The sequence below is a fragment of the Cimex lectularius genome, unplaced genomic scaffold (genome assembly GCF_000648675.2).
Source record: "Cimex lectularius strain Harlan isolate CLEC.00 unplaced genomic scaffold, Clec_2.1 scaffold230, whole genome shotgun sequence".
NCBI lineage: Eukaryota > Metazoa > Arthropoda > Insecta > Hemiptera > Cimicidae > Cimex > Cimex lectularius.
This window is the reverse complement of record NW_019392809.1, coordinates 461616-476263: the sequence shown is the minus strand read 5'-3', so window position 1 is coordinate 476263 and position 14648 is coordinate 461616. Positions and strand designations below refer to the sequence as shown.

The 14648-nt window shown below is 33.9% G+C and overlaps 1 protein-coding gene across 3 annotated transcripts; it reads left to right on the top strand.

Moving 5' to 3' along the window:
- Window positions 1–1133: 1133 nt before the first annotated feature.
- Window positions 1134–12671, top strand: LOC106672391 (coiled-coil domain-containing protein 40). Of its 3 annotated transcripts, XM_024228178.1 has the most exons (25): window positions 1134–1510; window positions 2153–2229; window positions 2554–2694; window positions 3037–3168; window positions 3559–3821; window positions 3891–4067; window positions 4383–4570; window positions 4630–4865; window positions 4932–5054; window positions 5145–5241; window positions 5313–5470; window positions 5527–5620; window positions 5726–5876; window positions 6077–6218; window positions 6278–6379; window positions 6448–6630; window positions 6695–6949; window positions 7027–7204; window positions 7463–7671; window positions 7766–7981; window positions 8043–8166; window positions 11839–11912; window positions 11991–12149; window positions 12223–12554; window positions 12617–12671. In XM_024228178.1, exons 1-24 carry the CDS (start codon window positions 1336–1338, stop codon window positions 12535–12537), a joined length of 3969 nt encoding a protein of 1322 aa, XP_024083946.1. In that variant the 5' UTR covers window positions 1134–1335; the 3' UTR covers window positions 12538–12554; window positions 12617–12671. The 3 variants fall into 3 exon arrangements, with proteins under 3 accessions (XP_024083946.1, XP_014259268.1, XP_024083947.1); XM_014403782.2 differs by having other exon boundaries at window positions 12223–12662; XM_024228179.1 differs by lacking the exons at window positions 2554–2694; window positions 3037–3168 and having other exon boundaries at window positions 12223–12662.
- Window positions 12672–14648: the final 1977 nt, after the last annotated feature.

Here is a 14648-nt window from a genome sequence, read left to right as displayed (position 1 = left end):
TATTCCTCTATCACGCTATACACATATTATATAACTAACTTAATAAGATGTTGATTGGGATTCTGGTTGTGGTCTTCAAACATACAATGTTATTATATCAACGCCCAAGCTTTCGACAAGTTTTATTGCCTTCTTCAGGGGATCTACAGAGACATAGGGACAATCATTTAGACAGTTATAAATTGTATAAATAGTTATAAAAAGTTTGTTTCTGTAAGTAACAAAAAACTGATATTTTATAACTATTTATACAATTTATAACTGTCTAAATGATTATGTCCCTATGTCTCTGTAGATCCCCTGAAGAAGGCAATAAAACTTGTCGAAAGCTTGGGCGTTGATATAATAACATTGTATGTTTGAAGACCACAACCAGAATCCCAATCAACATCGTATGAAAGCTGGTTGATCGCACAACTAACTTAATAAGGTTCGATAGGTGCTCAGTATTCTGCCATCAACCCTCTCGCATCACACATTCACGCTAATAAATACATTACTTCCATTCATTTCAACGGCTTCAATTTGTTCCTGCCCATCTAAGCGTTTGATCAAACGTGAGCCGAGGAACCTCACCGACTCTACGTACCTTACTCCATCACCCCTCCGATCTTATATTGTCTGATAACTCGAGATTTTTAATTACAAATTATATTATTTTATCTGCATATTGTTTTTCAGTATTTTTATAAATTCGATAGAATAGATAGAAGTTGGTAATCATGATAGAGAGATAAATTAATAATAGAAAAAATTACTTATTTAATCGGGAGGACCGAAAACGTTTCTATTACTAGGTAGTTGGCCGATGGTAACTGATGGATTGTCGATTCGCTTGTTATCGCTATTTTTCTGCTTTACAGTTTCCAGTTGTGGAAATGGCCGTTCTAACTCCTAAGTCGTCTTGATAGTCCCGGTATGGGACCGAATTTTCCTGTTATCTGTCTGAAGTCGTTAATCCAGTCCCCATCCAGTTAATCCCCCTATAATTATTGTATTGACTTTGTCATACTCAAGGAGGTTCAGCAATATTTTAAAGTGTGGTCAAGTAATACTGATTTAATATTCCAGCGTGAATACAACAAACATCAATCACTTAAGTTTAAATAATAAAACAAATACCTTTTAAAAACGTTGTAAATTATCATTAAAAACGAGGCGAATGATGTAAAGCATTGATATTATTTTGAAAACGATTCAAAGATGATGCCCGGCGTTTCTATGGCACCGTCGGTTTCCAGGGCGACAGCACATGTTTTCGTTTTCCTTCTCTTTGTGTTAAAGTTCTTTTCTTTGTTAATATTCTTCGTTAGGCACCTTTAGTTACATTTGGCCATGGAAGATCAAGAGGCGGAAGAGCAGGAGCATGGAGAATTCGCGGTGATGGAAGAGAGTACCGACGCGGACGAAGAGAACACAGCGGAGTACGAACCGGTTGGAAGCACTGTCGGGGAAGAGGATGAATATTCAACGGATATCGGCCCGCTACATTCTATCGATCAATCCTATCGTATGTCAGTCCATTTAAACTGTGCAATTACATCAATTTTCGAACTAACAACCTCACAAATTTTAAATACGAGTTTTGGAATTTTATAAACGAACCGAACATGTGTTCTTTTCGGCTATCGTTGGCTCGGCAACCAACTTTGAAAACATCGTTAACAATTAATTAACAGCTTTTTACGTATAATAATTATTATAATTATTATTTTATTTTACTTATTTATTTCCTATCAAATACACTTATTTCATTCTTTATTAATTTTATATACAATTTGTATGTTCAACAAAAAAATAATCTATAGTTACGCAATTTTTATATATGTATATAAATATTTATATTTTGTAATATCCATCTCTCTCTCTCTCTCTCACTCNCTCTCTCACTCTCTCTCTCTCTCTCTTTCTCTCCCTCCCCCCTTTGAAATCAATATTTTTGTGATTTGAAGTTGAACCGACAATTTTATTTGGCCCAAATCTTGTTGCTTTACATCTGTGTTTGACCTCAGTACAGGATACAATTTGATATTTACAAAAGTTCAGTAGAATATCTTATTAAAATTAGACTTATTATTTTACTCATCAGAAATATGTTTAACTACTGGCAATGTTGAAAAATCAAGTGTTAACCTTATTTTCAACTTTTCAGAATCTCCACACCCAAGCTCTTATAGTGTCAAAACTTCTGTTGTACGACTTAAGTCACCGAGTGATAAAGATTTTCCAGTAAGTATTATGGTTTTCATAAATATTTCAAACACTGGGATACTGTTTTGTTGTATGCAGTTATCTTCTAATGACAGCGCTATTGCTTTTTCCTATTGTAGTATTTAACAATAACTAGTAGGATTTATTAAATATACCAAATTGCAAGTGTTAAATAATTATTGTTTAAATAGCATAAACTCACAAAATAGCTTCGTTTTACATGCTGTTTTTACAAATGTGAAATGTAAAATAGAAAATGTCATACACACTATGTAGGAAATAAGTTTGCTAAATAGCTATAACATGTTGAAATCAACAATTAACATAATTTTTAAAACCTAGATAGAAGTAGTGAAATCTGTCCTCTCACTGGAGGATTTAGAGAAAAAAAGAAAAGGTATTAAAAGAAGAGCTACAAATGTTAAACCTCCAGAGAAAAAAGAACGTAGTCCACCGGAAAGCGCTCACACTAAAAGCCAAAATGTAAGTTACTATTAAACAACCATTAGCAAACTATCGTCCTCTTAATTTTTAAACAACATATTACTCCAACGTAGGCTACATTACTTTTTTACAAGTATAGTTTATTATGTAAAAAGAAAAAGCTAGTGAGACATTAATGACATAAAAATCAAATAAACCAAATTGGATTTATATTTGAATAACAAAGATCAAATTACATTTTGTAAGGCTTTTGTTTAAATTTGTGTCCTGCTTGAGTTAACTAAGTGGACTATTGGATCTGTTGAAACAGATTTAAGATGGGTTACAATAAGACGCAGTGAAAATAATACTGAATGATAAAAATATAAAAAAATCATGTAGGTTGTAATGAAACAAGAGGTTGCTCTCAAAGGGTCTGTAGGTGAGACTGTATTCCACAGAAGGACAACACCAGCTTACAAACCGTCAGATTGGAAAGCTAGGAGATCACCGAAAAGAGAAGTGGATGGAACGGTAATTATAAATAAGGGCATATGTTTTCTTATGATTTAAAATGCTTTGAGATGAGATAGTGATAACATTTTCTATACTCAGAAAAAAATCTCTAACTCCCCTGAAAGAGCGGAAATGAGAAGGAATCCTCCCTGTTGCCCAAATTTTTGATACGAATCATCATCATTTGCAAAAACACCAGCCTTTTTCCAAACTGAAATAAATGTAGTAAGTACTAACTTGGCTTTTAATAAGCAAGTTAGTTTCTGACTCATTTCAAATATATAAATACTATTCAAACAGTAAAAAGTTGGAAATACATTACACAATACACATTGTATTGTAACTGTAAATTACTGATCATTAATGATGTACATATGAACGTATAATTATTTTTATTTCCAATTCAAGAAACAAAGCAAACTGTCAAATGTGCATTTCGACAAGGAAGCTTTTGATGCACTTATGTTATCACATCGGCTTCCTACCAAGACCAGTCGAACTTCAGCAGATGGAAGGTCTTCAGTGAGATTTTTGGAAGACCCAGACATCATCCTTGAAGGAAGAAGAGCCAAATCACTGTCACCAACCAGGAAATCAAGTGTAACATTCGATATTCAAGATTCAAGACACATGTCAAACATTTCAGCACCGTACAGGGGGTCGATGAGCAAGTAAATGAGACTCATGGTTCATGTTACTTTTTACAACATAGGTCAATTTTAAAAAATTTTTTTTTTTAGATTTTCATTTGCTGGGCTACCACCTGAAAAAGGAATTTGGCCTTTCCACAAGGAACAAGAGGGCCTGGCTTTGAGATTCAAATCCGACCAGAGTGGGTCAGAAGTCTCTGAAAGTATGACTCTAAAAAGATCTGCTTCTACAGAATCTGTGTTACACTTAGAATTCAGCAGGCCAACGTAATGTCTTTAAATTTAATGTAAACATAATATACATATACTCAACACATATTAGGAAAATGCCCTTTTATTTTACCAAACTTTTTGTCAACTAATAACTGCAATGTGTGACATTCCTGCCTTTTATAAATGTCAAACATCTATGTATATACATACATACATACACATATCATTGTTCAGAGTTTGTAGAGCCAAATGTTTGACTGTGAGAAAACACAAAACTCATTACACTTTTTGTAGCTTGTTACAGCTTGATCATCCTGGTTTGCAAAAATAATTCACATATACGTTACCACATTTAACAATTGTTTTCAGTTCTGCTTACATATTTGGCAAGAAATCAATTACAAAACAACAATATTTTGACAATATAATAAAACTGGAGCAGAATAGTGATTCTGACAACAAAGTTTCTATATCTTACCCTTTAGGAAGACAACTGAATGCATTAGAGATACAGAAGCAATTTGGAAAGTTGAGCGTTGCAGGCTTGTCAGTCGATGGTAATTAAACTTTTCATTTCTATGTCTGATAATTTGGCTAACTTAATCAATTCTCCTAGACGGAACACCTAACAGATCTTTTATACACGATTCGACTAAAGAACTGCTAAGAGGGCTTCTCCCAGGCATGGAAGAAGAAGAGGACAGGAATAGAATGCTTCTATCACAGCAGATGCCACAAGATTTTCCAGAAGTTCTTGATGTTGACAATCCTTTGATGGATAAATTTCAAAACATTCTGAAAACCCATCTGTTAAATCAGATTGACAGACTCACTGGTCAGATACAAGGACTTGTAAGCACTTTATTCCAAACTTATTATACACTAGTACAGAAGTTTATTTTAACCGTCTACTTTTAGCATCATGAATTGAAAATTGTAGGAGAAGATTCGAAAAAAATTGCTGATTTTGTATACAAAGAAGAAAGATTCGTCTTAAAGCAAGAAGAAGACATAGAAAGTTTTAGACTTAAAACAAATGAGGTTAGCACTTTTACTCGGCACTGACAATCTAATCACAGAACTACCAAACGAATTCCTAATTTACATTATTAAAATACCTAATTTGTGCAGATTAATGAAAAACGAATGAAAATAGAGAAAGATGTTGAGGAAAGTCGCCAGCAACATCATTGTCAGCTCTTGACTGTGATCAAAGCTAAAAAACAGGGTAACAAGTTGACTCATTTTTGATGTTGCCTTTACATTAGTAACTTAAAATCATCCTAATTCTGAAAACAGAGAACGAATTGAGAAAAGAGAAAGAAATGATTGTTGATTTGGTGAATAAATTAAAAGAAATGGAAGCCAATAAAGAGGCAGCATTAAAATTTTCAAAAACCGAATCCGAGAATGCAAGAAAAGAAAAGGCTAAACTTACAGATGAAAAGCTCAAACAGGTGGATCATTAAGGTGGCAATGTAAACTTGATTTAATATCTTCCGTTTTATTTTAGGATTTTTTGCTCTGGAAACTTGAAGCAGAAGTGATGAGACTTGGAAGGGAAATCGAGTCGTCATTGCAGAGAAATTCAAGTTTACAGGAAGAAAGTAAGGCCTCTATATATCCTACAGTGTTTGAATCTTCATGGTGTCATTACAATTATTTTTTATCAACCTGCAGTCTAAATGTAATTTTAACCTTTATACTTTTAGTTAAATGTGTAACTGGCTTATTATCAAAAGCTGAAGCCGATCTCAATGCAAAAACAGATGAAAATAAATTACTCCAAAAGGCAATAGGCGAGAGTCTAAAATGTATTGCCATTCGAGACAAGGAATTAGTAGTAGCCAAGGAGAAAGTCGAGTTAGTCAAAATATGTTTTGTATAGTATAAGAATGCATGAAGTGAGAGTTAAAAGCAATTAAATTAACACATTACTCTTTGAATTAACATCGCTAACATAAAATAACACATTTTAATGTGATAAAGCAAGGAAATTTGTTCAAAAATAAAAACCTAATCTATAAAGTGTACCCCTGACTAGGTTATATTATTATTTTCAGTGAAGCAAAAAAAAATTGGCTTGTAATGGTCAACTCGATTAACACTTATGCCAAAGATGTTGATAAAGAAATGGGGAGGAGTGAAAAAAATACATCAATTAGAAAGCAATTAACTGAAAATTTGGAACAATTAAGGAACAAGGTAAACTTTGCATTTTTGTTTTGTTTATTTTAATACAATTTAATTAAACAAATTTGAAGGTTAAAAAAAAAGCTGCTCACAAGAACGAGCTGGAGTCCAATTTAGAGACTCTTCAAAAATATCTTGATGATAGTGAAGCAAATCTTGAAGAAGCCAGAAGGGTAACTTTTAAATAATGCATTAGTTATATTTATGTTCATGGATGTTGTTTTTATATTGGATTTTTCAGGCTGAAAAAGAAACAAAAAAAGAAGAGAGCAGGTTGCTCGATGAACATTTAAAACAGAATAGGATTTTCAATGCAAAGAAAGAAGAATACCTACATAAACTGTCCTATCACAAGAAAACAAAAAACATGATACACAACATTGAAGAGATGATAAATCGTTTAGCAGAAAAAAACCAAACACAGGTGTGCCAATTAATAGAATCAGTGCATTCTTTTAAATCGTTATTATAAAAGTGTTATATCATAGGAAGCGAGAATTACTGAAAGTGAAAACATTTTGGCCAAATTGATGGTGGAATGTGAAGAGGCTAAATTAACCGTTAACAAAAATGAACTTGAATTTAATTCAAAACAAAGTGAGTTGGTAGCAAGTGAGCAGATACTAAAGTCGATTGACATAAAAAGGAAAAAAATGAGGGACAAAGTTCTAAATTTAACATCAAGAATTAGAATGAAAAAACAAAAAATCAAAGAATTGGAAACAAGAATGAAAATTGCAGATGTAATTGGCAAATGTTATTTTACAATATACAATAGTTGATTGTGTTTTCCTCCTTCTTGATTTCTTGATTATTACAGGAAATTCAAGAAAAAAATTCAAATGCAAAAAAACTGAGGAAGCTTGAAAAACTTAACCACACTATGGCAAAAGAAGCTGAAACTCTGGCAAAAGAGTGGCTCTCCCTGCAAAACCAAGTCCTTCAACAAAAAGAGTCAAGGGCCCATCAAGTACATGAAATCAATATTACAAGAAAACGTAAGTTATGACAATAAGATCTGTTAAGCCAACATTGAATCTCTTACTGGCTTCGTCTACACCCGATGAGTTTTCGACACTACTCAAACCCATTTCATTTTTGCGCTATCTTCTGAGGAAGGATAAGAAGCCGAATGCAACCAAAAACTCATGAGCGTAGACAGACCCAGTCTGGTTCAGAATGTGTTCACCAACTCGCAGACCAACATACACCATCAACAATAAGGTTTATCACGTCAGTAACATTTTAATTTTTAGATAACCTTACTATGGAAAACAGCAAGATCAGGAATGATTTAATGGTTAAAAAAATCCAGAGCCAGATCAACAAAAGCAACAAGGAAATATTCAGGGAAGAAAAAACACTTGAAAGGTGGCATCAAACAAGTTGTTTAATCACCAGCAAAATTGAGAATGCCAAACTACAACTTATAGATGCACAAAATGTCTTTAGTGGAAATTTGAAAGTATATTGCATTATTATATACTTATATATATAATTTATATTATTAATATATATTATTATATACATATATACTTTTTTCTTTCTTTTTAAACTAGGATGCAGAATGTGAAGCAATACAATTACAAAAGGAACACTGTGAACTAACCAACCTTATCCAAGAGTTAACTGAACAACTAACACAGAGCCACAAAGAACTCCTCGCATGGGAAAAAAAGTGGAGTTTAGCTTTAGAAGTGAAAGAGAGGGTTGATAGGGAAAGGGAGGCCGGAGGCGAACTAGGTGCAATGAAGATGGAAATACATAGGATGGAGGTAAGTAAACAATTAGACAATACAAACAATAAGATTACAATAATGTTAATTTCTGAATTAGGTCAGATACAATCAATTGAAAAAAGCTCAGGAAAAATTGTTGAACGACCTTGAACTGTGTGTATCAAGGAGGGACAAGATCATAGACAATGCAGACGCCAGGGAAAAACGGTCTCGACTGCAAGGTATCTTACATCTTATATGCACAATTTAAAAGCATAATATATAAGTTAGATTAAATTATTGCATTGACTGTTTAATTCACCTCACACCAGCTTTATTAGATTACTATATAGCACAGAACACAAATTTCCTAGTCAAAAGAAACATATATAATAGGATGAGTCATAAAAAGTGACTGATTTCATTTTCTTGGAAATTGTAATCACTTAGACACCTTATTTATTTTTAAAATCCAATTAGATTTGATATCACTTTAACCCGTAGAGAAATGAATGTGTAAAGCCTTCAGTTTTGACTTAAGAGTTTAGTTTGGTCTTCTGAGGAGTTACATAAAATGTATGATGTTTTGACCCAGCGTTACCCAGGATTATTAAATAGAAATTAGGTTTTGTTTTAACAAGATAACGTCCGACCACACATTTCTTGTTACTCGAAACAAAAAATCACAGAAATGGATTGAATTGAGCTTCTCGCTCACCCTGCTAGCAGTCCAGACTGAGCATGTTCCAACTACCATCTGTTCTGGTTCATAGCTCATTATCTTCAAGGGAAAACTTTTAATCCTCTGGATGAGGTTCAAAATGGAGTTGCGGAATTCTTCCATTAAAAATCAAAATAATGGCATTGTGAAGGAATACAATACCTGGCCTCAAGATGGCAATAAACTATAGAACACATTGGTATACACTTTGAAAATTTAAAAAAAAAAATTGTGTCAAAATAATTATTATTTTTAAATTAGCAAGAAAAACGGTCATTTTTTATGACTCGCTCTAATACATCTAACTTAAGTTGCTGCTATGGACTCCCTTGAGGTAAATTCAGTTAAGGGCTGCAAGAAATACAATGAGGAAAAATAGTGGGTTGAGGGGAAACTAGTCACCGAGGAACAAGCTGTACAACAAGGAGAAACTTCTTATATTAAAATAGACAATAGAATCAATGAAATCACATGAATCTTTTGGGCCAAAGTCCGTGTATGTATCTGGCATGCAGAGAAGGGTTGCTCGACGCGTCTCATTTAATTGAAGGGTGCAATTCCTCCAGGGATCGTCTTCTCTCGAGCTTTAGTCTGATTCCAAGAGACTATGGGCGTGCCAATAGGAGGCTGGTACTGGATCTCAGTGCATTACAAACCTAAGGGAGGACAGAAATATTGTCTTTGCTGCAAGACAGAACTCATGCCATAGTGCCCGCCAGATCCTAAATGAAGTACAAGATGTTTTGGCAAGGCCTTTATCGACACAAACGATTCGTTATCATTTGTGGGAAGTTGGCCTCATATCGTATGCCCCTTTGAGACGACCTGCATCAACAACCCGCCACCAGCAACTAGGGAGAATATGGTGCAGCGAGTGCCTACAAGAGAACTCTAATTAGAATGCTGGTATGTTTACTGATGTTTCACGTTTCTGCAATAGCAGCTGCTGAAGAGTCTACCAGGAGATGTGTACAATGTCCCAGTTCAGAACTGTTCGGGGGAGTGGTGTAATGGTCTGGGCTGGGATTTACACTGGAGGACAAACTGCTACTGTTGAACACAACCTCACCACAGTCCGTTATGTCCAATAAATTATTGAGGAATGCATCCCTCAAACCAGGGATCTCATTGTCAAGGATTTAAGATTTCTGGATGACAGTGCCAGAACTCATAAAGGCAGTTGTTTGCTCATCAATGTTTAGGAATTTCCCATCTGACTTTCCCCCATTGTCTCCAGACCTCAGTCCCATTGTGCACATGTAGGATGCTTGCAGAAAAGGCTTTTCGATCACCATACTTAGCCAGTTGACCTGCAACAACTGAGTGCAGTGTTGCAACATCTATGGACTGAAATTTCTTGTGAAATTAGTGACAGCCTTATTAACAATATGCCCACCATGTGTACAGAGGTTTTAGCTAGCAGAGGATATTATACATGGTATTAATAGTTTTAAAAAATTATCGTGTCAAATAAACACAATTATTGATTTAAAACCTTTTATTTTGTTATTTTTCAAAATCCCTTAATTAAATTTTCCTTCAGTAAAAAAACAATAATTTTAAATAAATTTTAATGCAATTTATAATAAAAATAAAATTAAAATGCTAGAGAAAGTAAATACTACAAAATTGGCAATATTCTTATTCATTTTGAGCAGTTTACATTGACCAACACGGAGGGAGAAAATAGAAATAATTATAGTTACACATTTTTAAAATTGTTTTATTTTCTAGTCAAATCCCACATAGTGTATTTCTATTCAATATCAGTATCTAAACTGAACTACTATATGTTATTATTTTATTATTGCCATATTGATATTGAAAAGTTTTTCATGTTTTAAATGTTCTTTATCTTTCTTGTTATTACTATAATAAAATGGGCTATTGTTTGTAAATAAATAAATTGTAAAACTAAATTAAACCAACATGAAAAACTAAGAATTTTCGTTTTAAAATAGTAGGTACTAATTTTTAATACTGGTTTTAGCCAACATTTGACTTTTTTAGAAAATTCGTTGGGATTAACCTCACATTTGATCTCATTATGAACCAAATTGAACCACTTAAGGTCTACATACAGAAAACAATTCAACATAAATGTTAATTTTGGTTGGGGGCAACAAGCTGTTCTTCTCATATTACATTTAATTTGTTTTATATCGATCGATACAATTTCCACCTTTATTAAAAAAAACTCCCTTAAGCTTCGGAAAAGGGAAACTGCTGTAGCCAAGTGGTTAGCGAGATCAACTCTCAGCTAGTAGACCCCGCAGTCATAGGTTCAATTCTCATCATCGCCCCTGGCCCTTTTTCACAATACCCTTCTCCCTAAAAAATATGCATTCATATATTTATCATCTCTTTGGCTAATATGCATAGTTCTTAAGACCATTAAAAATAAATAAATATTTTTGAAAAAGGTTTAGAAAAGGTAAATGTACGGTATAATAAAAATTGGAATTTGAGGACGGAGTTCAAATTTGTATTTTTTTAAAATTGCATGAATAATTTTGTTTCTACAAGACTTATGTATTATTTTCTTAGCATTGTCATTTACACTTCCCCAGCAAATGAAGGCCGATTTAATTTGTGTCTGTTTGAGGGTGTAATATTTTTTAAGTAGAAGGGAGGTGTTACATTTGCATTGTAGAAAATAAATATTTCTTAAACCATGTTGAAGTCTTTTTGTACTAAATCAATATGAGAATACCATTTTAAATGGTCATCTATAATTAGGCCTAGATATTTAATTTCATGGACTTGATCCACCTTAAAGCATCTATCATGTAGAAGTTAACAGAGCATTAGAGAGAATGGAATTTCACTTTTAAGTCAGTGTGACTCGAATTGTGGAGATTAAAGCACATGAACTTGGATTTACTGCTAAACAATAGATGATTATAAGCAACCCATTTATTAAGAAGTTTCATGTCGGTTTGCATCTGCCCCCCTCTCTCTCTCTCTCTCTTTACATCCTTCCACAATTTGCCTGATTTCTGAGCAAAAATATCTTCTTTGTTTGCAGTAAATGCTCCTTGTAGATTTTTAGTTTTGAGTAATTAATTTCAAGCCCTCACCTCACAATCAAGCATACTATTTTGAATGATTGCCTATTACACAGAACAAAGATTAAATTAATGAGCTATGATTTTTAGAAATTGATCCAGTAATATTGTCTATTCTCCTTTAGGTAAACAATTTTCAAGAGTGCAGCTTGAGAGGAAAATCCAAGAAATGAAAAACAAATTAAACCAATTGATCAGGGTGAGTTGTTAAAATTTTATTATCATTTTTTTATTTCATTATAGTCATTGGTGTAAAATATGTCATGGGTTTTTCTAGACTCGAAAAGAGATGATGGATGAAATATATTCTCTGCAGAAGACAGAAGCACAACTCAAGAAAGAGCATAGTTTGATAAAAGAGAGTGTCAACAGTTTAAAACATGGCCTCAATCAGTTGGAGAGACAGATTGAAGAGGGTGAAGTGCACCAACATTCGGTAAGCTCATTCAACCGAGTACCGCTTGTCAGCTTGAAAGTAAAAAATAAATAAATAAATAAATAAATTTTAGTGCCTAGAAACAACAGTTATGAGGCAAAGAAAATGTAAACTTCTGGAAGAGCTCAAATTCGGCAAATACCGTTGCATTTTCAAATCACCGGATTCCCAGTTAAAAGAGAAGACCAGGCTTGAAGACGAACTCGCCTCCCTTTATGAAATAGTTGAATCGCTCAAAGGCAATTTTCCACATCTTCAACTACAACTTCAGCAGATTGAGAACACTATAACAACCGATAGTATTTATATTAATAAGTGTGAGGAAAATGAGAATACCGTTACTCAGAACGGAGGTGAAAAAGATGAAAATCAACAAGCGACTGCATAAATTAATTTACTTTTAAGGTGACAACAGTACAATACAATTAAGCCATACATATAATTTATTTTCTATTTGCATATTTTAGGGATTTAATGGCCAAAAATTTAACAATTAATCATTTAAATCAACTACAGGTGCAATAATGTGTTTTTTAATTATTGTCATTAAATATATTATTTCACAGTTTGTTACATCATTTTATTTACAACCAACAAGCATGTAATTAGCATGAAGTGTACTTGGGTCACTATGTTTTATTTAAGTTTACTGTGTCTTGCACCTCTTGAGTTTATTCACAACTCCTTTTGTCTTTTTTGGATTGGAGGATTCTATGTTTATTTTTGTTATCCCAAGAATTAGTTGAGGGTCCTGCAGATCCTCTTCTTGCCAGTGTGTCTGCTTTTCTGTCTGCCATAAATCGTTTGTGTCCTGGTATCTAAGATATCATCAGGTTATTGGGTTTCCCCAGGTTTTGAAGAATTTGTTTGCATTCGTTGAATAGTTCTGGTGATTTTTTTACATGCTAATGCTTTAATGGCTGAAAGGCTGCCTGATCTTATGTTTGAGGGGAACAGGTACCTTCAAGGTACATTGAAGGCTTATATTACCTTGAAACATCGAGGTGTACTTCCCTAATAAACTCAATTGTTCATGTTTTGAGCTTGTTCAAAACACACCTCATCTAGCTCCTTCGCATGTTTTGTAGCCATCATTGCATCCAATTAATTAAGGTTTTTAGATGAGATAAAAAAGTCAATGGCACGAGCGAGATTAGTGAATTTAATGATTTAAAATGAAGTAGACTTCACTAAAGCTCTCCATAGTGCCATTTCATTTGTCGTCGAGAATCCAAACCGATTACACGACATTTTAAAAATGGCAAAAAGGAGGGAAAATTCAAAAGGTGCGGTTGAGATGGGAAGTTAGTGTCCGAGTGGATCGAGGTCACGATAGCTCAAGTGGTAGAGCAGCGGCGTATCAAGCCGAAGATCGTGGGTTCGTATCCCGCTCGTGACACTGGCTTTTTTATCTCAACTAAAAACCTTAATTAATTGTAATATATTAATTGGTCAAGCGGACCACGAAATTAGTGAATTTAATTGCATCCAATGTTCTCCTGAATTCTTCTTTGTAAACGGTTAAGACTTTATAGGATGATATAGTGTTTCTTGGATCAAGTCGAGTGTGTATTTCTGTTTTTTTTTCTTTTCTTTTTTTAACATTTGATAGTAAGGTAGAATACAGATGCATTGCTGTACATAATTACATTGTAATTTCAATAGAAATAATAAATAACTTTAAAAATATTGAAGGTTTACAAGTAAACTGCCTATTCCAAATTAAATCAAGTCCTCTCATTGGAAAAGGATAATAGACTTTCTCTGCTGAAATCGAGGTTTTTTTTAGGGTTTTTTTCTAATTATTTAAGCCGCGAGTTTCGATTCAAAGAGTTAAATTGTATTAATGACATTTATCATAATTAAGTCATTTCCGTTCAGTTTTAAAATTAGTGTAGTATTTAAATAGGCATTCCTTTCCGCATGATTATGTAAGTCGTAACTTGTTACCAGTTAGTAAATTACGTAATTAACATAGATTCATGTCGGCCGTATAATTGTTTTGAAATGTATTACACAAAACCAAACCACTCATCGACATCTGCTCTTGAGGTATTGAAATCCCGCCTGTAAAATATGCAAATCGTCGCCGGATTGTGTGCTAGTGTGTGTTTCATAAGAAGTGCCACCAGTCGCCAATGACCGGTGAACGTGGGTGTTTAAAGGAGAAGGCAGGAGAGACAAGGAGCTATTTGGGTTGGGGACGAAGTGGGAAGGAAAAGGCGAATCGTACCACCTTCGGTGCCGTGGGACGCGAGTGTAGGCTAGCTTTCAGCCCACAACAAAATTCCCAGCTTCGTCTTTCACGGGCCTACTCAGAAAATAACTTTGGAAAATTTATTGGAGAGAAAGTGCCGGATCCGAATCAACGTGTCCGGAGGAATTCGCCTTCCACCAATACTTTACGAATTTGAATTTGTTCCCTCGCTTTGTTTCCGAAAGTTCGTGCTGCTGTTAACGCCATCCACGCCACCCGACCCAAAAATGTTTTTATACAAT